The sequence below is a fragment of the Eptesicus fuscus genome, chromosome 13 (assembly GCF_027574615.1).
Source record: "Eptesicus fuscus isolate TK198812 chromosome 13, DD_ASM_mEF_20220401, whole genome shotgun sequence".
NCBI classification, from domain to species: Eukaryota; Metazoa; Chordata; class Mammalia; order Chiroptera; family Vespertilionidae; genus Eptesicus; species Eptesicus fuscus.
The window spans coordinates 82,343,130-82,368,061 of NC_072485.1; the positions used below are offsets into that span (position 1 = coordinate 82,343,130).

At 54.9% G+C, this 24,932-nt stretch overlaps 1 protein-coding gene across 1 annotated transcript; it reads right to left on the reverse strand.

Moving 5' to 3' along the window:
* Positions 1 to 243: 243 nt before the first annotated feature.
* Positions 244 to 11,667, reverse strand: LOC129151337 (pepsin F-like). The gene is made up of 9 exons (XM_054725721.1): positions 11,615 to 11,667; positions 10,345 to 10,495; positions 9,480 to 9,597; positions 9,277 to 9,395; positions 5,960 to 6,159; positions 3,019 to 3,135; positions 1,525 to 1,669; positions 1,338 to 1,436; positions 244 to 387 (listed from the first exon to the last, which is right to left on the reverse strand). Exons 1-9 carry the CDS (start codon positions 11,665 to 11,667, stop codon positions 244 to 246), a joined length of 1,146 nt encoding a protein of 381 aa, XP_054581696.1.
* Positions 11,668 to 24,932: the final 13,265 nt, after the last annotated feature.

A 24,932-nucleotide genomic window follows, 5' to 3' on the forward strand; every position in this document is an offset into this window, starting at 1 on the left:
CCCCGGGGCATGCAGTCTGACGAGGAATGGACCCGGTGACCTCTGAGTGCATGGGAGGAGGCTCAATCCACTGAGCCACACCGCTGGGCACAAAGCGGTCCTTTCTTTTCCACAGAGAAGAGGGCTTGGCAAAGCCCCAGATGCAGCTGTAGCGGGTCCCCTGGGAGGGGACGCAGGGAGTGTGTGAGTCCTTGGGGAGGGCCCGGCAGGAGAAGAATCATAGATGAGGGATGGCGCCCACGTCTATGCGATCGCAGGAGCCAAGCCGATCCTGTTGTTGGCCCGGTCGAAGACGGTGAAATAGAGCCGCAGGAAGATGTCCCCCAGGACCCAGCGGCTGGTTCTGTCCGAGCTGTTCAAGTTGGGGTAGCAGGTGCCCTTCCGCTCCTGCAGGGGACGAAGCACAGCCCTCAGCCGCCCACAGCTTTATCCCGCCTTTCCCTGGGCCCGCCGCTGGGCTGTTCGCTCTGAGAGAATCCCCGCCTGCTCCCCTTCACCCCGCTCCTCCTCCAAGACCGAGCCCAGCGCCTGGGCAGCCTTCCCGGGCCCATGCCCCCTCCTTGGCACTGCCGGCTGGGTGGGGAGGCTGCCCCGGGGCTCCCTGTGTCTTCAGCCTCAGCACACGGCCTACGGGGACCCCTGGCATGGCTCCCGGGGTGCCCCCAGGGTTCAGGCTGAGAGATTTTCAGTTGCTCTCTCCGTGGGCTGCCCCACGCCTCCTCGGCACGCCGTGGGGAACCGGCACTTCTTGAGCCTCGACTCTGTGCCAGGCACTGCCGGTCACTGCACCTTTGTTCATGTCAGCGTCTCACCACCCCTCAAAGGGGGCTTGGTCCCCTTTTCACAGACAGGGAACTGGGGCCTACAGGGGGCATTTGCACCCTAGGACTAGGGTGACCATATGATCTATCACCCAAGTCAGGACACTTGGAGATGGGAGGGAAGACAGTTCCTATTAAGGGGGGACACGGGGACTGTCCCCAGCCAGCCCCCCTGTCCCTACTCTGCCTGTCTCCGGGTTACTGCCTACGTTCCCTGTCCATCGGTCCGATGCCCGGGGTGAACTGACGCTCTGTGAGGGCGAGGCCATTAGCGCGCCCTCTCCTGGAGCCCGGCCCCGAGCCAGCACAGGGGCCGCTCGGAGTTCTCTGAGGGTGATGGGTGCCCAGACCCCCTTCTATCAAGAGGCTGTGCTGTGGGAGGTGCCCTCCCAGCCAGGGCTGCTGGGCAGCATCTGCAATGGCACGGTCTGGCCTCTAGGGGGCGTCAAGGAGCCCCGGCCCATCAGGTCCCTCCAGTCCCAGATCTGAGAGCAGCCCCCAGGATGGGCCCCTCACCCTCTTGGTGTAGGCGCTGGCTGGCATTGGGTACGCGACGCCATTGATGGTGAAGACGATGTCAGGCAGGCTGTGGATGGCCTCACAGCTGTCGAAGTACTGTCAGAGAGAGAGGGAGAAGGAGGATGGCCCAGCGGGTCCTTCTGTGTGTGGGGAGCCCGGGGTCACCCTGGGCGTGACCTCTCACCCAGCCGGTGCTGGTGTTCTGGGCGCTGATGTTCCTCAGAATGTTGAGGACGGAGTTGGTTGGGCCAATCACCAGCGTGGTCCCGGTATCCATAAAGGCCTGGCAGCTGTCAGCACAGGCCACGACCTTGCCGTCAATGGAGATGCTGAGGGACAGAGCAGGCGCCAGGGTCACTCGTGGTCTCTCCCACCGCGGCCCCTCCCTGCCGCCTGGGAACAGCCTGCAGCTCCCGCCGGCCTCTGTGTCCCTGTGTTCCCCCACACTGACCTTCCTGGGCCTCCTCTCAGGTCTGGAATGCATTGTGCACTTTGTGCCCCAGGACCTTTGCATGGGCTGTCACCCTTCCTAGACCCACTCCTGCCCCTTTGGCTGATCTCCCCTGTCCTCCAGGGTCCAGATCAGTCATTCCTTTTTCAGGGAAGCGTTCCCGCCAGGTTAGATCAGGCCCCTCTCCTCCCCCAGACTAGACCGGCAGAGCCTTCCTGGTTTCCAGGGTGCATCGGGGTGGGAACCCTGATCGCTGTGATGCGGTCGCTCTCGTGTATCTGCCCTCGTAGTCGGAGAGTAATCTGTGCCCTCTGCCCCTCCTGCGCCCGTGCCCAGAGCACAGCGCACGCTCGAGGGTGTTTGCCGCGGGAATGACAGGGCGCGTGAAGGAATGAGGTCAACTGGAGACACGACCTGCTGTCCGACCAGTTAGGAAGGCCACACGGTGCAGACGGAGGTTCCCGGGACGCAGGTGCTCGGAGAGGTGGGAGGGAGTGTTGTTCCCCCCCTGCCTCGCCCCCTCCCCCCAGGAGCCGGCCCAGGTAGTGGGACGGGGGCCCCGAAGCACAGTTCAAGCTTCTCTCTGACCGTCTTACACGCCCCCCCTCAGCGATCGCCCCTGGTTCTCAGCCACCCGGGTCCCTGCTTCCCGGTGCTCTGGGTCACATCCCCTGCCCCTTGGCACCCAGGCCGGGTGGGTGGGGGTTCCTCTGAGTGATTTGCTTTCAGACCTAGGGTTGCGCCCACGTGTCTCCAGGCCACGGTGTGTGGGGGAGGGGAGAGTGGAGGGAAGGAGGAAGTGGTTCTTGTAGGTGTAGGAGCCTCCCACTTGCCCAACTCCCCTGTTTTCACGTTGGCGCCCTGTGTGCTGGGAACCCCTCAGGTCTGGCGACCTGGGATGTCCCTGTTCAGACAACGGAAATGTCTTTGACCCCTTGTCACTGCGCTTGCCCCGGTCTGGGGGGTGCAGCCCTCCCACGCTGCCCCAGCCCCTACCCTGAGGACTGGGCCCCGGGCCTGTCCCTCCTCCTGGTTCTCCGTGACGCGGGCCGATCTCGTTTCTCTGGTCAGGACCCTGGTCGGGCGGTTATGAACCCTTGTTGTTGAGCGTGCCTGTGCGTGTCTCTGTCTGTCTGAGTCTGTGTGTCTGTGTGTGCATGAGCATGTGTAGGTGCGGCTGTCACTGGCATGGCCCTCAGCTGGGGGCATCGGTGAGCGGGGGCTTACCTGTCCACAGTGACCTGCCAGTAGCCCTGCTCGCTCACCGGCACCCACTGGAGCTCGCCCCGGTAGTAGGAGGGGTCCACGCCGCCGAACATCACCACGCTGCCGTTCTTCTCGTTACTGGGGGGAGGAGGGGGTGGTGGTAGTGGGATGGTGCTCTTGTGAGCGGAGGACGGTGGGTGGCGTTTCTCCAGCTCAGTGACCGGGGGGTGCACTGACTAGCGGCCACCCAGCCACACAGCCCAGGGTCCCGCGGAGCAGGCACTGCTGGGACCCCCACGGCTCCGATGGGAACTGGGCAGGAGGGCTGAGCACAGCCCGAGGTCGGCCCCCTGGCTACTGAGGTGCAAAGCCAAGGTTTGAACTTGAGATTCTGGCTGGGCTTTGGGTACCCACCTCTCTGAGGCCGGCCAGGTCCCCCCTGCAGCCCCAGCACTCGAGGCGGGGACGGAGGCTCTATGCGGGGGGACCAGGCTGGAACGCAGGCTCCCCCAGGCTGGCTTACAGGCCTGCGACACGCCGCCCACGGAGCCCACACTCACTGGGGCCCCACGGCCCGCTGCCCCGTCCTGAAATCCCTCATAGTTTTTGAACGAGGCCCCACATTTTCATTTTGCACCGGTTCCTGCAATGCAGTCACTGGACCTGGGCTCAGGGGAAACCGTGGCTGAGGGGAAGGAAACACCCCTGCCCGCCTCTCCCCCCGGCTGCGTCAATCGATCAGCACATCCCGTGGCCTTTCCCTTCCCCCTGTGTCCTGACTCCTCCACGGCTCCCCCTTTCCCAGCCTCCCTGGTCCGAGCTCCTGCTCTCTCTCTCCAAAGAGGCTGAGCAGCCTCGTCCCTGGCCTCCCTGCCTCCTCTCTGGTCCGTCATTGTCCAGCCAGCGCCGGGGGGCAGCTTTCAGAAACACAGGTGGGATCCTGTGTTCTCCCTGCCTAGGCCCCTGCCAGAGGCCTCCACTCCCACCGAAAACAAAGCCCTGGGCGGCCTTGCCCCTGCCTGCCCCTCAGACTCTACCCCGGCCCTCGGCCTGCCCCTCCCACCCTCCTTCCCCACTCCAGCCACACTGCCCTGCTGGTCCTCTGTTGGGCCTGGGCCTCCTCTCCCCCATCACCAGGCCTCGTTCAGAGAGGTCCTCGCACTGCCCGTCTGAAGCCACGCGCTCATCTCTGTGGTTCTGTCACCACGCTTACCGCTTTCCCAGAACCAGTCACCACCTGGCATGTGTTACCTTTGCCCTTTATTTATTTACTTGCTTCTTGTCTGCCTTTCCTCCCTCTCACCTGTCTGCGTCACGTGCACAGAGCAGTACCCAGCGCATAGTAGGTGCTCAATGGATATTTGTTAAACGGCTCACCTCCTTGACTCGGTCCCAACACCCCAGAGGCTCAGCACATGCTGCAGAGCCTGGAGCTCAGGCCCCCACAGAGCCCACAGCCTCACCCACACTCTGCGTCATACACACCGTCTGCCTGCCGGGTCCCCCTCCAGCCTGTGCTGTTCCTTCCACTCACTCCAGACCCTCAGCCCGTCAGGGAGGGTAGCTCTTCCAGTGCCGGCCCAGTGACTGGAGACCTGCTGATGGCTTGACCACCCACCAGAGGGGATGGCCCTGCGGCCGAGTTAGAGTCCCGCCACTGCCAGTGTGGTCGGGGCAATTTTGTGCAAAGCTCCTCTCTGAGCCTCAGTTCCTCAATTTCCCTCTCCATCCAAGGAGGGACTACACCAAGGCACATCATAATTAAACTGCCAAGGGAAAAAGACAAAGAGAGAATCTTGAAAGCAGCAAGAGAAAAACAGTTAATTACCTACAAGGGAGTACCTATACGACTGTCAGATGATTTCTCAACAGAAACTATGCAGGCCAGAAGGCAGTGGCAAGAAATATTCAAAGTGATGAACAGCAAGAACCTACAACCAAGATTACTCTACCCAGCAAAGCTATCATTTAGAATTAAAGGTCAGATAAAGAACTTCACAGATAAGAAAAAAGCTAAAGGAGTTCATCACTACCAAACCAGTATTATATGAAATGCTGAAGGGTATTCTCTAAGAAGAGGAAGAAGAAGAAAAAGGTAAAGATAAAAATTATGAATATCAAATACATGTCTATGAACAAGTGAATCTAAAAATCAAGTGAATAAAAAATCTGATGAATAGAATAAACTGGTGAATATAATAGAATCAGGGGCATAGAAAAGGAGTGGACTGACAATTCTCAGGGGAAAGGAGGTATGAGGGGTTCGGGAAGAGACTGGACAAAAATCTTACACCTATGGATGAAGACAGTGGCGGGGAGTAAGGGCATGGAGTGGGTGGGGAATCAGGTGGAGGGGAGCTATGGGGGAAAAAGAGGAACATATGTAATAATCTGAACAATAAAGATTTATTTTTAAAAAGAAGAAAAAAAGCTAGATTATGCCCTATCTGTTTTGGCTCAGTGAATAGAGCATAGGCCTTTGGACTGAAAGGTCCCGGATTCAATCCCTGGCCCTGGCCGGGGAGCATGTAAGAGGCAACCAATCGATGTGTCTCTCTTACATCAGTGTTTCTCTCTCTGTGTCTCTCTTCCTCCCTTCCACTCTCTCTAAATATCGATGGGGAAAAATCCTCGGGTGAGGATTAACAAAAAGTAAAATAAAGTAAAAATGCCAGATTGTCAATATTTTAGGCTCCGCTGTCTGTGCGATCTCTATGGAAAGTGCTCTATTGTAGATCTCTATTGTAGCGCAGAAGCAGCCGAAGACAGGATGTGACTGAAGGAGGAGGGCTGTGTTCCAATAAAACTTTATTCATAAAAGCACGTGGCGGGCCACATGTGGTCAGGGGCCTCTATTTGCTGACCCCTGGACTAGACTGCCCTCAGGAAACTCGGGGCCGGGTTGTCTACTGTTTCTCAGGCGCCTGAAGGCATCGGGGAGGGGCTTGCCCAGCAGGCTTACCTGCTCAGGTAGAAGGCGAAGAGGTTCTCAGATATGAGGCCTTGGTTCCACATGCTGTCGAAGACCGGGGTCGTGTTTCTGAGGGCGAGGGCGGGGTAGGCCAGGCCTAGGATGCCATCGAAGACCACGAATTCCAAGGACAGGCCGGACTCCGTCTTGCTCAGGCCAAATGCCTGGGATTTGCACACAAGGTCCCCGATCTGTGGGAGGGAGGGTGGTCTCCTGTGAAGGTTTGGGAATCCGAGCTGGGGCTGGGCCGGGGGGTGGGGGTTGTGGGGGGTGATGCTACCAGCATCCCAGGCATCAGCTGAGGTGCGGCTGCACTGGAGGTGCCGGAGCAGCACGCACCGTGCATTGCCGAGGAGCCCAACCTTCGCCCGCCCTCCTGCTAGCAACACCCCAGGCAGTAAAACACCCCCATCCCCCTGCACAGCGGGCCGACTGGGGAGCGGGCCAAGTGGCCCCCCTTCCAGGTCCCAATGAGCAGAGAGCGGGAGCGTGTTGTTTTTGGCGTTCCCGGGACCTGGTGGCAGAAACCGAGTGAATTTGCTGCGGTTCCCTGTGGGTCTGCCCCCCAGGTGTACACAGGGCCGCCGAGTTCTCGTGAAAAGGCTGCCTGTGGTGCTTGCCACTTTGCTCAGTGTAGAGAGCGTCAGCCTGCACACTGAAGGGTCCCGGGTTCGATTCCTGTCACGGGTTGTGGGCTGGATCCCAGTAGGGAGCATGCAGGAGGCAGCCGATCAATGATTCTCTCTCCTCATGGATGTTTCTCTCTCTCCCTCTCCTCTCCCTTCCTCTCTGCGATTAATGAAAAAAAAGGCTTCCTAGGAAGTGTGTGTGTGTGTGTGTGTGTGTGTGTGTGTGTGTGAATGTGTGTATGCACACGTGTGCCCGTGTATGTGTTTCATTTTGTGTGTGTGTGTGTGTGTGTGGCCATTTGGACAGGAAGCCCAGTTTTTCTTAGATTCTCGAAGGCCCCCAAAGTAAAACCTTTTACTCAGGGCCGTCCTGCACCCCTGGCCCTGCTTCCCCTGCCCTGGTGTCTGGAGCCCTTGGTAGCCCCAGACACCCCAGGTCCATTCTCCCCTCTCCCAGAAAATCCCCCACAGCTGCTGAGCCCTGACTCACACCCCAGCTGTGCTGCTCCAGGTGTGGGCCTTGGGCAGGCCCTCCCCCTCTCCCTGCGGTCCCTCCTCTGCATGCAGGTAGCAGTAACGCCTGCCCCGTGGGGTTGTTGCAGGATCAGACACATTATTACCATGGACGTGCCCAGCACAGAGCCTGGCACAATCTGGGAATATAAAAATGGGTTTCCTGCCCGGCTGGACTGGCTCAGTGGCTGATCGTCGACCTATGAACCAGGAGGTCCCAGTTCCATTCCAGTCAAGGGCACGTGCCAGGCTTGTGGGCTCCATCCCTAGTAGGGCCTGCAGCAGGCAGTGGGTCAGTGATTCTCTCTCATCATTGATATGTCTCTCCCTACCTCTCTGAAATTAATAAAAATATCCTATCTAATAAAAGAGTAATATGCAAATTAACCATTACTCCGCTACAGCCACAAGCCACGCCCACCAGCCAATCAGGAGCAAATATGCAAATAAACCCAACCAAGATGGCTACGGCAACAGAGAGCAGGAGGGAGGCCTGGGTTTCCCCGGGAAATGAGGAAGCCAAGCTTTCCGCCTGTCCTTGCCAGCCTAGGCCTCCACTTAAGGCTACAAAGTTTCAACGATAGAATATACATAAATCCAAACAGAAATGGTGGCAGCCACAGAGCTGGAAAGAGCAGGATGCTAGGGTTGCCCCTGGCAATAGAGGAAGCCAAGCTTTCCGGACACCCTGGCCAGCCCAGGCCTCCACTTAAGGCTACAAAGTTTCAATTATAGAAGATACATAAATCCCAACATAGATGGCTTCCACCACAGAGCAAGCAGGAGGCTTGGCTCTGCTCCAGGCTACAAAGGTTCAATTGTAGAAGATAAATAAACCCCAGATAACAGGGCCTCCACTTCGGTCACCAGGGGCGTGGCTGGCCTGCAAACCACCACAGGCCCCTTGCCCAGGCCTCCCCACGCCCCAAGGGAATCCCCCACCCTGATCCGGGACATCCTTCAGGGCAAACCAGCTGGCCCCCACCCATGCACCAGGCCTCTGTCCTATCTAATAGAGCAGTGATGGCGAACCTATGACACGCTTGTCAGCACTGACACGCATAGCCATTTCTGACACGCGGCTGCTGAGGTTTATTAAATAAAATTATATATAACAATTATACATTTATGTTATTTAAACTATAAATATCGCGAAATAATGTTTTTTCCTCAAAGTGACACACTACCCAAGCTATGCTCAGTTTTTTGGTGAAGTTTGACACACCAAGCTCAAAAGGTTGCCCATCACTGTAATAGAGTAATATGCAGATTGAACATCACTCCAACAAACAAGATGGCTGCCCCCATTGTGGTCAAAGATCCTGCCCCCATTTGGACACAAGATGGCCACCACAAGATGGCCAGCAAGGGAGGGCAGTTGAGAGGAACAAGGCCTACAAGGGAGGGCAGTTGTGGGCGATTAGGCCAGAAGGGGAGGGCAGTTGGGAGGTAACAGGCCTGCAAGGGAGGGCAGTTGGGGGCGATCAAGTCTGCAGGGGAGGGCAGTTAGGGGTGACCAGGCTGGCAGAGGAGGGAGGTTGGGGATAAATAGGCTGGCAGGGGAGCAGTTAGATATCAATCAGGCTGGCACAGTAGTGGTTAGGGAGTGATCAGGCTGGCAGGCAGAAGTGGTTAGAAAAAATCAGGAAGGCAGGCAGGCGAGCAGTTGGGAGCCAGCAGTCCTGGATTGTGAGAATAATGTCCAACTGCCTGTTTAGGCCCGATCTCAGTGGGTGGCGGCAAGTTGGTGGGTGGGGACCACCGGGATCGGGCCTAGACAGGCAGTCGGACATCCCTCCAGGGGTCCCAGATTGGAGAGGGTGCAGGCTAGGCTAAGGCACACCCCCTTCTTGCATAAATTTCATGCATCGGGCCTCTAGTATATTTAATAAAAATGGGTTTGCCCTCACCTTTCCCTGCTCCAAGCAAAACCAGCATCGTGCTCACCACGGGCAAGAGCTGCAAATGCCCGCCTCTCGTGCCATGACTGCTCGCAGGGGTAGCCACTCGGGGGCTTGTCTGCAGGGCGCTGTCTCCCCAAGGCAGACGGCCAGCCACCGGGGAACTCTGGGGGAGACTGTGCATCCAGCTGACGCTGCATCTGGTGCCCTGAGCAGTGAGCAGAGGTCGCCAGGCCCTGCCCTGCCACAACCCGCTCCCACTCACCCGCACGTCGTCGTAGCCCAGCAGCCCGGTCACTCTGGCCGACGCATACCGCAACTCGAAGGGCCGGTCCGTGCTCTGGAAGGTGGATGACCCCGGGGGATTGAAGGCTTTGTGTGTCACTGTGTGTCAGAGTGAGTGTCCTTCAGCTGCCAGAGCTGGGATAGGGAGCGGGGGCGGGGGCCGCGAGGGGCACGGGCACTCACCACAGGCGGGACTAGAGCAGTGGATGGAGGGCACCCACAAGTCAGCCGAGCCCGTGTCAAAGGAGACCCTGAACTCCTGAGGGGGCGTTCCAATGCTGATGGTGCCAACGTAGAACAGCTGCCGGGCGGGGGAGGGCGGTTAGGCCAGGCCGGGCTGCCTGGTCACCCCTGATCCCTAAGGGACCTGCCTGGATCAGGGCGTCCCTGTCTCCTGGGATCGCTTTCCCACCACCCCACCGCACAGCCATTTGGAATGTTTCCCACGTTCCCCTGCCGCTCTACATCCTCGCAGCTTTCACGGCCCAGCTGGCCTGCTCCCTCCTCCGGGAAGCCCTCCCAGGTCACCCAGGCCACTGTCTCCCAACTCAACGCCGGTGATGTCACTATCACAGGCGGCCTTTTATTTGGCGTTTATCTTCTTGCAGAAAGGCCAGACCCTCTGTTCTCCGCAGCCACAGCCACACTGCTGGTGTTTTATGGCCTCCCCACCCCAGGGGCTCAGGGATTCTTTGTTGGGGTCGTTCTCGGGGCGTCCTCTGCCTGGGGTGTCAAACTGGAGTCCCCGGGGAGGTGGCGGTGCATCTTGTGCAGAAAGGACAGAATCTGCCCAACAGTCACCTGGTCCGCAGGGCCCAGCGACGTGTCCTTGGCCCAAGACGGATGTCTGCCTGCCGCCTGACCATGGCTGGACTCGGTCACCACAGACCAAGAGCCGAGGGGGAGTGCCTTCTCCCCGGGGAGGGACCCCTGCTCCCCGGCTCTGCTGCCTGCAGGAGCCCCGCCCCCTCCTGGTCCCAGCCCTGGGAGAACCCCAGTGCTCAGCCAGCTCCTAGGGAAGGCTGCGGGCTGCGCCCCGCACACTCACGTCCAGGAAGTTCCTCATGGGGTGCACAGTGACGCCCTCCCCGCTCAGGAACCTGTAGGCGTGGCTGTAGGGGTGCCGCTGGAGGTAGTCTGTCAGCAGGTCCTTCTCCCGCAGGCTCTCCCGCATGGACTTGATCTTGGTCAGAGGGATGCTTCCCGGGAAAGACAACCAATCAGACAGAGCTCCCCACCCCGCGGTTCAGTGTGGCCGCCACGCCTGGCGTTGGAGCCGCACCGCGTCTTCCCCGAGGATGTTCCCGGCCATCTTATGGGGGCAGCCGCCCAGCTAACGCAGGCAAAGGCCGGGCAATGGGCCCTGGTCTGAGCGCGGGGCCTGTTGCAGCCCCGGGGAAGCCACAGGCCCGTGCGCAGCCTCCGTTTCCCCATCGTAAAGAAGTGGGGTGAGGACAGGCCTCCCGCGGGGTGTCTGGGGCTTTGAGGGAGAGGATGGACAGAAGGCCCCTGACCCAGGGACCTTGACCCTGAGCCAGTGCTGTCGCCATTGTCATCGGACCAGCTCCCTCTCCAAGAGCCCTGGAGGGAGCAGAGTGGGAATCACCCACTTTTACAGGAGGAACCTGAAAGGCAGGGGGTTCGTGACCTGGCTGTGGCCTCCTGCTCATTAAGGCAAAACTGGGCCCCGGGGGACCCCTCCTGGCCCTTCTCCAGGGTCAAGCAGAGGGGAGGCTGGAGGTGGGCGAGGGAGCCCGGAGATGGGGAAGAAAACATCCCCTGATGGGAGCACCCACACAGCTGCTCAGGTGGTGCCCTGAGCAGTCCCGGGGGCCCCATCCACACAGGGGCAGCCTGGCGGTGTGCAGCCCCCAGACCTGTCCCCGGACCCCTGGCCCCACAGTGCGCGTGGCTAAATACTCATCAACGCATGGAGATGTGGCCCTGGCCAGTTTGGCTCAGTGGATAGAGCGTCCACCTGGGGACCGAAGGGTCCTGGGTTCGAGTCCGGTCGAGGGCACGTACCTTGGTTGCAGGCTCCTCCCCGGCCTGGGCCCTGGTCAGGGCTCATTCAGGAGACAACCAATCCATGTGTTTCTCTCACATCGATGTTTCTCTCTGTCTCTCCCCTTCCCTTCCACTCTCCCTAAAAATCAATGGGAAAGTATCCTCAGGTGAGGATTAAAAAATACAAAAATACAGGGAGACGCAGACTTTAGGACCAGGAATGATGGCGTTCCCTTGTCCGCCCCTGAGCGTCGGAAGGAAGGACAAGGGGACAATGAGAGAGGCCGGGAGAGAGCTGTCCCCATACTCACGTGACCAGGCACTCGGAGAGGGCCACCAGGCTGAGGAACCCGATCCACCTCATCGTGCGTTCTTCCCTGGGTGGCGTCCTCCGGAAGGCTCGCGATTGGAGCGTGTGGGGATGGGCCAGCGCTGCCGATATATACGCTCTGACCTGGGCTCGTGATCCGCTGGGAGGGCTGCTGACGGCCCCGATAAAACCTCCCGATAAGATCGTTATTCCCACAAGCCTCCCGATAAGATCGTTATTCCCATCAGCACTGAAAACCTCCTGATAAGATCTTTATTCCCATCAGCGTTCTGGATTGGGGGGCGGGGCGGGGGGAAGACTTAGAAAAAGTTCAGAATACAGAGATCTCTATCGTAATGTCTTCCTTGGGGCATGGCTGGGGGACAAACCCAAACCACATGATCTCCCAACGAGTGGGGAGATGGGTGCTCACTTGGAGGTAAAGCACGCTGATCCTATCTAATAAAGAGGGAATATGCTAAGTGACCATGTCTCTGTCACCAAGATGGCTGCACCCACAGCTGAGGCCAAGTTCCCATAAGGAGCTTTAATGAGCAGTCAGCAGGGACCTGAGGCTATGCCATCCCCCATCCCCATGGGTCCTGACAGGGACCCTCAGGCCATGCCTCCCCCCTACAGAGCTTCACCAGGGACATTAGATACGTTTCCCGTCCTAGTGCTGGGCTAGGGGACCTGAGGCTGCTCTCCCTGCACCAGCGCCTGGTCTGGGGACCTCAGGCCGCACCCCCACCAGGTGGGGCTTTACAGCAGAACTCAGACTGTGCCTCTCCCCCGCCCCCCGGCACCAGGCCGGGGTACCTCAGACCCCACCCCCTGCCCGACGGGGCTTGATGTACACCCCACACTGCAGGGCTAGACGGGGGACCTCCAGGTGCACTCCCAGTGCTGTGTCAGGGAACTCAGGCTGCGCCCCCCCCCTGGTGGGGCTTGACGGGGAAGCTCAGGCCATGTCCCCACCCAGCGGGGCTGATAGAGGATCTCAGACCGTGTCCCCCCCCTGGGGAGCTTGATGGAGGACCTCCAGGCACGCCCGCCCGTCCTGGTGCCGTGCCAGGGAACCTGAGGCCATAGGGCGCGGCCGCCTTGGGAGACCCCATCCTGCACCCCTAGGGAAGCGGGGGCAGGGCCCAGACCATCAGCGGGCGCTGAGCCCAGGCGGGCAGCCGAAGGAGGTTCGTCGTGAATGGCTGAGCGGCCTCACCGGGCCCCGCCGCCCACGCCCAGCACCTGTCCGGTGGCCGCCGGGGAGGCTGTGCCTCTTGGAGCCATGCGGTGGGAAACGCGTGGCTCCACCGAGAGGCAGTCCAACGGCACGGCTCCGTCTGTCCTGGCCTGGCGGCCCGTTTCCGGGAACCGCACCGCTCAGCCGGGCCAGCCCCTCTCTTCTCAGGGCGCGTACCCTGATGCCCACACCCCGCGGCACACCGGAAACATGCACGTTTGCTGATCCGACATAAAAGAGAGGTATGATTGTGACTCCTGCACAGCGACGGCGTGGTGTTGGCTGTTGTTGTTTTGTAATCTGACCATCAGGAAAAGGGGTCCGTGCTCCCGAAATGATGGCGTTAGTCAGGTTCTGCGCTTTTTGGGGGGTTTGCACATTTGCACGTTCTTGTGGCGCCGGTTGAAAATCGCTGACACAGATAAAGGCTCAAGGAAGCAGTGGTTTAAAAGCATTCCTTGAGACATTCTTCAGGTCAAACAGCCCCACCCCCTCCACCTTTCAAACAAGTAAAGGCCATAAAAAAGCGGGGGGAGGCTGCTACTTATTATAAATCTTAAGAAACAGCAACCATTTCAACACATGTGTCCATTTTCTAGATCCTGATTTGAATGAATAAGCTGTTCAAAGGCATTTTGTGAGAGGCAGGAGGATTTCAGCAGGGGCTAGATCTTAGGTGAGATTGGAGTTGTTAATTTTGTTTGAGGTGAAAGAGCATTGTGGGCGTATACACAGGGCCCCCCAAAAATGTATGCACGCGTTACCAGCCGGTAGCTCCGTTGTGAAAACGAAATGCACTTTAATAAACACTGCCTTTATCGTTATTCAAAGCGTGAGCGTACATCTTGGGGGACACCTGTGTATTCTGTGAAGTGATGCCCTCTGCTTATACTATCACAGCAAACACGAGTACAGGGGAAAGGCCTGTAAGTGAGGGTCTAGAGGAAACAGGTTTGCATCGCTGCTGGGCATCGAACGGTGTCCCCCCTCCGAGTGATATGTTGGAGCCTCACTCCCCATAGGATGCCACATGGCGATGGGCCCTTGGGAGGTGACTAGGTTGGGATGAGGTCACGAGGGTGCCTGCCCCTACCCCTGCCCCTGCCCCCCGCGATGTGAGACACAGCTGACGCCCAGCACAGCCCATAACAGCGGGGCTCCAGGCCTGCGGCCCCCGCAGCCTGGGCGGAGAGAAAGATTGTCCGTTTGATGCTAAATGACGAAACAAAGCCTCGTGATTCTCTGTTTGGAAAGCTGTTGTGTTTGAAGGGACAAGAGGCTTAAACACTGTCATTTGGAGCTTCTGTCTGTATCGATGCCCCGAGGGGCCCAAGCGGAGTGGACGAGGCGGCCTCCAGGGCCAGTCCGCGAGCCTCACCTGCCCCTTTCCCGCTCCTCCTGAACCGCACCCGCCACCCCCAGGGCTGCGCCGAGGTCCAGCTGGAGAAGTGGGGAGCCACGTCAGGGCCTGGAGCTGGGAGGAATGGGGAAACGCTGAGGGAAGTCGCTGCCTCTGCTTTGCCGCAGGGGAAGGCACAGGCCTGGTAGCAGCCGCCGCAGTGAGCCGCGGGTACTTGGAAGGGAAGGGGGGTGCAGAGCCGAGTAACAGAGAAGGGGGACGGCCAGGCCCCAGGCCGGGGTGGGGAAGAGGCCTGGGCACGATGGGGCTCGGTGCCCCGGGCCACTGTGCCTCTGGCCCCCTGTGCTGCGGCCCCCTGTGCTGGGGCCCCCTGTGCTGGGCATGGAGGGGGTGGGCAGGTCACTGAGCATTTAAAACCGTGCCTCATTGCTCTCGCCTTCCTGCAGGCCCGGGACTGGAGCCCTGGTGTTAGCATCCACGCCGTCGGGTTTCATGGTTTTGTTTTGTTTTTAATAAATGTTTTTATTAATTTGAGAGAGGAAGAGAGAGAGAGAGAGAGACATCAGTGATGAGAGAGAGTCATCAGCTGGCTGCCTCCTGCACGCCCCGGGCATGTGCCCTGACCAGGAATCGGACCGTGACCTCCTGGTACGCAGGTCGACGCTGATCCTCTGGCCACCACGCCGGGCCCAGCGCGGGTTTCTAGTGGAGAGCCCCCTCCAGTTGGTAGCCCCTCCGGATGACGACCCTGTCGAGCCCACCGACTCACGTGGCAGCTGTCCACGGGGCAGGCCCAGGGCTCCCCCTCATGATGGCAGTTCCCCGGCACCTGTCTGCCACCCCATCCCGCTCCTGGGCGGCAGCGCCAGGTGGTCAGGGCCCGGCCACCGGGTGTGTGGCCGTCACTGACACTCAGTGTGGAACAAGTCCAGTCTGCTGACCTGGAGACAGGCTGAGCGCCAACCTATGAACCAGGAGTCACGGGTCAATCCCCGATCAGGGCACATGCAGGAGGCCGCCGATCAATGATTCTCTCTCATCATTGAGGTTTCTGTCTGTTTCTCCCTCTCTGAAATAAATAAATAAATGAATGAATGAATGAATGATTTCAGGGACAGAGAGAGCGAGCGGGCCGGGCACCATGGGGAAGGCTGGGCATCACCTGGGTCCCAGCTAACGGCAGGTTGAGGTCCGGCCTCTGGGTCAGGCGCTCCTGCTGATGCCCGTGGCCACCTGTTGGGAAGGAGAGAGGAACCAGGTTCTGCCCGGGAGTGGCCACTCCGGGCCCAGGACCACACGGCAGAGGGCACAGCACCCTGGTCCTGGGGGGGCCGGGCTTTCGCCAGGAGCGGGGCAGGAGGCGGGTCATTAGTGAGCTGTCCCCTGTGCTCCGGGCGGTGGGGCTGCGCCTCCAGCTTCTCCGGCTCCGGGCCCAGGAGAAACTCCTCCTGTTAATAGCCCTGCTCTCCCCTCAGGCTGCACGCAGCTCGGAGGCTGCTCTTCTGGGAGGGGTGACTCATTGCTGGTAACTCACTCGCCACGTGTCTGATGAGGTCACCGCGAGGGTGCCTGTGGCCTAGATGCCCGGTGCGTCCAGGGTGGAAGGACGACTGGAGAAGTAGCAGTTTACGGGGCTTGGTTACCGTGGGCCTTTGCTATTGCTGTTCCTCATCTGGAATGTTCTTCTCCCAGCGCACTGCATGGCTGGCTCCTTCTTCATATTCAGCTGTCCTTCTGCACTGCCCCTCCTCGGTGAGGTGTGCCCTGGCCACGCTGGTCCCCGGGCACAGACCTTCACTCATTTGAGGAGCCCCAGAGACACCGAATGCGTGTTCTCCTGTGCTCTGCCTGGGAGCCCTATGGGGTGAGAATGTCCCCAATTTCCAGATGAGCAAACCGAGGCTGGGGGAGTTAAAGTCCCTTGAGGTCATGTGGCCAGTGAGTGCCTGGGAGGTGAACCCCGGTCTGCCCGACAGATTGCCTGATCTGTCCACGCTGCTGCTTGGGGTGTAGGGCCCAGAGGTGATGCCCAGGAGAGAGCGGGAGCAGGGATGGGAGATGCCGGGGTCTCCGATAAGGGGGTCTCGTCCATGAAAACTGTCCATCCTTTTAGGGACCACTTTTTGTTGTTGTTTAAACTGATTTCAGAGAGGAAGGGAGAGGGAGAGAGAGATAGAAACATCAATGATGAGAGACAAACACTGATCGGCTGCCTCCTGCGGGCCCCCCACTGGTGCCAAGCCCACAACCCAGGCATGCGCCCTGACGGGGAATCGAACCATGACCTCCTGGTTCCTCGGTCGGTGTTCAACCCCTGAGCCGCTCTGGCTGGGCAGACACCTCTGTCCTTTAGAGAATAATGCTTGGCATTTTCCTGATCTTAAAAGCTGTCACTGAAAACGTAATAATAAAAGCATAAGATAATTGGAGCAATCTCCCATGTGCTGCCTCCTGGATAGACTGTTGTCATATGTACGTTGGCCTTTTTCTGCCGTACGTGTGACGTTAGCAGTAGTTCATGCTGCTGTGGGACAGACACTGCCCAAAGGTTTTCTATAGGTTAACGCATGGAATCTTCACCTCAGACCGAGAAGGTGGGACTGGTTTTTCCTGTCATGCTTCAGGTGTAGTACTGGTACGGCCTGATTGAGATTTGTTTCGCACCTCCTAAAAGCCACCATTTCAGGCATGTAGTTTGGTATGATTTAGGGTATTCATGGAGCTGTACGGACATCCCATGATTTAATTTGAGAACATTTTTGGTACCCCAAAAAGCAGTGCCATACACATTAATATCACACCTTCACTTCCAACCCTGCCCATGCCCCCAACTACAAGAGAAGATTGTCTTATTAATTAACTAGAGGCCTGTTGCATGAAGTTTTGTGCATGAATAGGCCTTCCTTCCCCTGGCTTCACTTCTGGCTGCCCGGGAGCCTGCAAGTCCTTGCTCCTGGCTGGAGCGCCACCCCTGTAGCTCCCTCTGCCTCCTACCCTTTCCCTCATTGCTGGCGTACGCCCCCGCCCACCGCTGCGTGTCTACATATGCAAATTAACCCACCATTGTTGTTGGGTCAATTTGCATACTTACTCCTGATTGGCTGATGGTCATCGTGGATGACAGTCAATTTGCATATTTCTTTTTTATACTGTAGACTAGAGGCCTGGTGCATGAAATTTGTGCCCGGGGGGGGGGTGTCCCTCAGCCCAGCCTGCACCCTCTCCAATTTGGGACCCCTCAAGGGATATCCAACTGCCTGTTTAAGCTCCATCCTGAAAGGATCGGGCCTTAACGGGCAGTCGGACATCCCTCTCACAATCCATGACTTTTGGCTCCCAACTGCTCTCCTGCCTGCTGCCTGCATGCCACTAACTGCTTCTGCCTGCCAGCCTGATCACCCTCTAACCACTCCCTTTCCAACCTGATTGATGCCTAACTGCTCCCCTGCGAGCCTATTTGCCCCTAACTGCCCTCCTCTGCAGGCCTTGTCACCCCTAACTGCCCTCCCCTGGTGGCCATCTTGTGGTGGCCATCTTATGTCCACATGGGGGCAGGATCTTTTGCAGCCATCTTGTGTTTTGGAGTGATGTTCAATGTGCATATTACTCTTTTATTAGATAGGATAGAGGCCTGGTGCATGGGTGGGGGCCCGCTGGCTTTTCCTGAAGGATGTCTCGGATCAGGGTGGGGGTTCCCTTGGGGTGTGGGGCGGCCTGGGCGAGGGGCCTGTGGTGGTTTGCAGGCCAGCCATGCCCCCCGGCGACCCAAGCGGAAGCCCTGGTATCTGGGATTTATTTATCTTCTACAATTGAAACGTTGTAGCCTGGAGCGGAGCCAAGCCTTCTGCTCGATCTGTGGTGGCACACCACTTATTTATTTTCTATAATTGAAATTTTGTAGCCTTAAGCAAAGGCCAAGTCAGGCCAGGGAGTGCGGAAAGCTTGGCTTCCTCCATTTACTGGGGCAACCCTAGCCTCCTGCTCTCTCCAGCTCCGTGGCTGCTGCCATTTTTGTTAGGATTTATTTATCTTCTATAATTGAAACTTTGTAGCCTTAAGCGGAGGCCTGGGCGGGCAAAGGCTGGTGGAAAGCTTGGCTTCCTCCATTCCTGGGGAAAACCAAGCCTCCCTCCTGTGGCTGCAGCCAACTTGGTTGGGTTTATTTGCATATTTGCTCCTGATTGGCTGGTGGGCATGGCTTGTGGGTATAGGAAGTATGGTCAATTTGCATATTACTCTTTTATTAGATAGGATTGTTTTTTATTGCACTAAGAACATTTAACATGAGATCTACTCTCTTAATATAAATTTTCTTATTCTCACCAGAGAATTTTTCTTCCATTGATTTTTAGAGAGAGGGGAAGTCGGGGAAGAGGGGAGGGGAAGAGTTGGAGAAGCATTGATGTGAGAGAAACATCGATTGGTTGCCTCCTGCACATGCTGGACGGGGGTCAGCGTTGAACCTGCAACTCAGATACATCCTCCTGACTGGGAATTGAACCTGTGTCCCAACTCTCTAACCACTGAGCCACACTGGGCAGGACTTAATAAAATTTCAAGTGCACAATGGAGTGTTGCTAACTATAGGCACCATGTTACATAACAGACCCCTGGACGTATTCACCTTGCATAACCTGCATTACTGAAATGTACCTGTTGAATAGCAAGTCCCCACTCCCCCTTCCCGTAGCCCCTGACAACCACCAGGCCCCGCTCTGCTTCTGTGAGCCTGACGATGTAAGGCGCCGCAGAGCCGTGGGCTCAGACAGGATCCATCCTTCTGGGACTGGCTGACCTCACTCAGCGTGAGCCCCCAGGCCTCAGCCTGCTGCAGCTGGCAGGGCTTTCTTCTCCTTATGACTGAGCAACATCCCATCGCACGTCCGCACCGCGGATTCTTCATCCCTGCGTCGGGTGATGGGCGTTGCCTGTTTCCACATCTGGCCATTGTGAACAGCGCTGTAAGGGATACGCGGTGCGGCTCTCTTCGAGATCCTGATGTTAATTCTTTGGGATAAAAACCCGGAAGTGGGGTTCCTGGGGTCTTATAGAAATCCTATGTTTAACTTTCGGAGGCATCGCCACATTGTCTCCTCCGGGGCCGCACCACGTGGCGCTCACACTAACCGTGCACGGGCTCCACGTCTCACCGCCCCGCGCTGGCGTGTGTGTTCGCCGGGGGCCACTCCCACGTGTGGGGGAAAGGTCATTGTCCTTTTCCTTTGCGTTTTCCTGATGATTAATGAGGGAGGAGCTATTCTTACCGCAGAATTACAGAATAGAAAACAATGTCCAGAGTGAGCTGACCTAAGGTCACAGGCCTGGTCACAGGACTGTACTTATTGAGGCCCTACTATGCGCCTGGTACATCCGTGTCAGAGCTGGGACTTGAACCCGGACCAGACAGCCCTGGGCTGTGCTGGAGTGCCCTGGGCGGCCCTGTCTTCCAGGCGCTTCACAAACCTGTAACCTGCTGTTTCGGGTTCTGCCCTTTTCTCCTGATGTCCTAATGGAATGCTCTCAGAGCATTCAACCTGCTTCTAAAACACGGCTGTGATTGGTGGCGGAGTTGGGGGGCAGCCACAAATGCTTCTATCACCCACAGCAGCCGTCGCCAACCTACGGGCCGGGGCCACTGGTGGTTCCTGAAGCTGAAAGTTTGGCCACCCCCGAGTCCTACAGCATCTCTCTGCACTTCTGGGGACCACTCAGCCCAGCTCCAGCCAGTGGTTTTGGAGGAAACTGTCAATCACCATCCAGCCAGGGCCATGTGACCAAGTGGAGCCAATCATAGTGCCCCATGCCCTGGCCACATGATTGGTCCAGGGCTGGACACATGACCTGAGGTGGAACAATAAGACCCCTCCCTGGTTGGTGCTCTATCACTTGCAAGCCTTAGGGTTGTCAATGGCAGGGGCACGAGTGGCAGAGCCCTTGGCCTGGAGCAGGCTGCCAAGAGAAGGCTGGCAGGAGAGGAATCAAAGGTGACGGAAGGGCAGAGGCCAGAGGGAGGAGAGAGAGTGGGCTGGTGGGTTTTGATTTCTTGGGTGCAGCCACCACGCGCTGTGGACCTGCCCTGGTTCTGCATCCTGGGTCCTGGGTGTCCCGGTTCGGGCCCTTTCCGATTAAGCCGGTTGCAGTCGGGTCCCCTCCCTGTTGGTCCAGAGGAGACTCCAGAGCCCTGCCTGCCTGGGACGCACTTCCCAGACCCAAGAGGAACCATTCGTATGAGCGCCATTGAAAATGAGACCGTTTATTAAAAATCAATGTTTTTAAAAATATCTGTTAACGAAAAAAAACCATTGAAACCTGTAAAGAATTTTGTGAGTTTATTTGAGCCAAATTGTCGACATATGCCGGGAAGCAGAACCTCAATGAATTGAGATAATGCTCCGGAGAATGCAGGGTTACATCTATATTTATATCTTGAAATCAAAGAAAAGGGACGTAGGTGAGTTACATGAAATCCATTGGTGACAGATTAGGGAGGCGGGACAAAGCAAAGCGGGGAAACCTCTGGGATTGGGTGAAAAGTGAAATGATGGACATGTGCTTCTCTTACAGAGATAGATACAGGATACTTTAATGTAATTAACAGTTGACAATTAACTTGATAACAATAACAATGAAGGAATGTCCCGGTGCCATTTGTTGTGCCCTGAGGGGTCCGGGGTAAAAAGGAAGTTACAAGTTATCCAGACATCTCACAGATATGTTATCTTAGAGGCAAAAAGGCAAATGGGCTCAGGAAAGAAGATCTAAGTTGATCTTTGTCAGGGAAGATATCGGACTAGGACATGACTGCCCACTATAACCTGTTTGTAGTTAAATATTTAATTTTCAAACCATCCTTTGTGGTTATTTCAGGTCTCTGAGTTTGCAAGACGGCCACGCAGGCCTCCCCTGAGCTTGTCAGGTTAGCGTGTGGCTCCTTTCTTTCACACATTCCCCTTTTGGTCATAAATCAATCCAAAGGATGCATTGATGACCAACCTTTTGGTTGGATAATGGAGTCCCACGTTGCTAGGAAGGCTCATTCCTAGGATGTCTCAGTGTCAGCATGTCTCGCTGAACAGGTGGACCACTGGGGATGGGGGCGAGACCATAACCTTAGATGGCATTTAAGGTCGAATTACATTTTTTTTAAAAAGGCAGGTAAATGGGAGGCAGTCAGATCCTATATGTCCTTGTTAAAAGTATTCTGGATCATTTCTAATTTTTGAGCCACCATGATCCGAGTCTTTTTGCTGTTTGTCTTACGTTTTGCTTTTCTGCATCTAATATAACATTTACATATTATGGACAAAAGTAACAATAGTAAACCAATAACAGTGATTAGGAACAGAAAATGTCTAATATTAGACAAGGAAAAGTCTAAGGGGAACAAGCATCCCAGCCAACCAAAAAACCCTTTACATATATTATCATAATTTTTTATTAAGCTAATTATATGTTTTCCTCCTTCATCCACCGTCATTTGTACTTTATGATATGTTTGGCCAGATGAATTAAGACTCTCTACTATTTCATCATCTAGAAGTTCTAATTTTTCTTCTGGCCAATTAGTTTCCATAGAAATGACTTCATGGGGAGGATTAAGTTCAATTTCCCAATAAATTGGTTTTTCAGTATCAATATTATCATAGGTTTTATGAACCTCAGGCAAAGTTATTTTGCCTATAATTTCAGTATTACACCATATTCCAGTATTATTTAAAGTAAACGTGGTGTTATTACAGTAAAAATCACTTATTATAACAGAAGAGTTTTTTAACCCTTCCCAGCAAAAACGCCCCTTTCCCATATACCATATGTTGTTATTCATGGGGGTAGATACAATAGGCCAGGACTGGGTGAATTCAGTATTCCATATGGATTGGGGGCATAACCATTCACCTTTCCGACTTTCACAATCAGACAGTGAGATGGGTTCCCATTTTTTATTATTTTTAAATATGGCCCATCTACTTCCCATTGGAAGTATTCTAGTATTATTGAGGATGGTCCCTATGCCAGCCAGTTGAACTACTGGGAATTTAAGCCTAGGATTTAACCGAGGCACCTGGGCTTTTAAGACACAACGTCGTAGATCGCATTTCCCATCCAAAATTTTCCAAATTCCTGGGGAACCATATGAGTCCCATAAGTGTCTGGCCTGGGCTTCTGCAGCCATTATAGTTGGCCATTGTTTCATAGCCACTTCAGATTCCTTGCATTAGCATAGACAATAGGCCCTGTTGAGTTAAGGCACAGGCACGTTCCCATTGTTGGGTTTGTGCATGAGTTTTTAGAGTCTGTCGAGTCTGTTCTATCCATGAAACTAAGGCTTTATTGTCTTTCCATGCTGCTTCCCATCCTTTTCCTTCTTCCTGAAACAGCATTCCCTCTATATGACCTATTTGAGATAAAGAATCTTTTTCTAATGAATGACGTTCTTCATTAGCTGCAAGTTCAGCTTGTCCCAGGATACCAAGGCCAGCCCCTACTCCTCCAAGTATTCCCCTTTTTCTTCTTTTAGGGGGCCAATGTTGTTGGATCCACCAGGAATGTTGTTGCCATTGGGTAGCTATGGCTTGGGAGCAGTTAGGGTATACTGAGTGGATCCAAAAATGTTGAGTTTCCCATGCCATAGTTAAATGGGTGGAGGTGACCCCCAAATGAGCTAGAGTTTGAGTATTCCATAGGGCTTCCCACAAGCGTCCAGGACGCAAGGATGGTGGGGTAGTTACAGACATATCTACCCACCAAGTAATGCCAATAATTTCTGAAATAGGGACCCATCGATTTCTTTCTTGCTTCACAGACATCCAGCCATAAGAACATGGCTGGTGAGTCTGAGGACAAGATATGCTATGACAGATAGGACAGGCTGCTGCCAGCCTTTTGCCATCATATCCAGGTGTTTTTCTTAGCTTTTCATCATCCATCTCTATAGCTATACAATATTCATCCAGGTTAGATCCATATATAATTCTACCAGTGGAATTATCAGGGAGGTGTTCTTGGAGGTATTTGCTTAAGGTGGGTCCTTTATAGTAGATATAGCCAGAAAAATATGTACCAAAGCTTATATTGATAGTAGGAGAAGACCAATGTGTGGCCAATAAAGCATTAATTTTACGATCATATCTGATAATCAGAACATCATTGTATACTAGGTGGGAAAGATTAGCAGGCATCCAAGTTAAATTTTTCATATCTAATAAGGGAGGAGGTCTGGGGAGGCAGATATTGTTTCCACTAGGGAACCATAAGGAGGATAATAATAATATGAAAATCATTTTATATACATTCAATCAATAACAATCAGATGGTATAAAACAAGGTTCAAGCAGTATCAGTTTGTGATCATACAGGCCTTGTTGATGTCATCTTGGGATAGCTGTCTGCCTCTGTGGTCGGCGACTTCTCGTCCTCGAAAGGTCTCAGCTGTTCCTTGTCCTTGAAAAGTCTTTGATCTCCGCTGCAGACGGAGATGGGTGTCAGAGATGGGAGTAGACGTCCATTCACAGTCAGGTGCCTTTTTAAAATGAGAAATGTGAATCCATGAGCTAACTCCTTTAAGTTTAGCTGCACATGGGTTAGTTAGTAATACCTGGTAAGGTCCTTTCCAACGAGGTTGGAGAGAATCTTTTATTTGGTGTCTTTTCCAATACACCAAATCTCCTGGTTGTAAGCCGTGATCTTTGAAATCTTCGTCTCCCGGGAGCGCACTGTGAAATGAATCTGTTACCAATTTATCAATTTCTTTAAGTTGGTTAATAAGCCCTTGACAATAATGCAAAATGTCTCCTTTTAGTAAAGTTGGTTCATATGCCCCTTCATCCAGATGCATAGGGCGACCAGTGACTATTTCATAAGGAGAAAGCTTATGTTTACCAAAAGGAGTAGATCTCAGGTTGAGGAGTACTATGGGGAGAGCTTTTGTCCAGGGGAGATTAAAGGCTTCTGAAATTTTGGCTAGTTGAGTTTTGATTATACCGTTGGTACGTTCCACCAGTCCAGAAGACTGGGGGTGATAGGCACAATGGAAATGCTGTAGTATAGGCCAAATGTTACAGATGGATTTTATTATTTGCCCAGTGAAATGAGTCCCTCGGTCACTATGCAACTCAGAGGGAATTCCCCAATTAGGAATAATTTTTTCTAGTAACAGTTTACCAACTGTTAAGGCTGTTGCTCTCCTGCAAGGAAATGCCTCAACCCAGTGAGAAAACATACAAATCATTACCAATATATATTTGTAACCTTGAAATGATGGCATTTGGATAAAATCCAATTGCCATATTTCAAATGGGCCTAAAGGAAGTGGGAAATGTCCTTGGGATCCATGGAGTGGTTTTCCTGGGTTATATTTTGGACAGATAGAGCATTTGCTGTACACTTTATGAGCTACTGTAGGAGAAGGTTTCCAGTAATATTGTTTACTCCAAGAAATCATCTTTTCAGGACCCCAATGCGTTAGCTCATGTACATGATGAAGTACAGGGAGTTGGGCCCCTACAGGTAAAATAGGTTTCTGATTGGGTCCAAGCCATATCTGTCTGTCTAGGTCAAAAGTTCCCCCTTTTTGTTGCCATATTCTCTTTTCGTCTTCTGTGGCTGTATGTTGAAACTGTAAAAGATAATCTTTTATTGATTTAATAGGAAGTAAAGAACATTCTCGGGTCTGGATAACTTGACTGTTCAATGCTGCCTGCTTAGCTGCAGCATCAG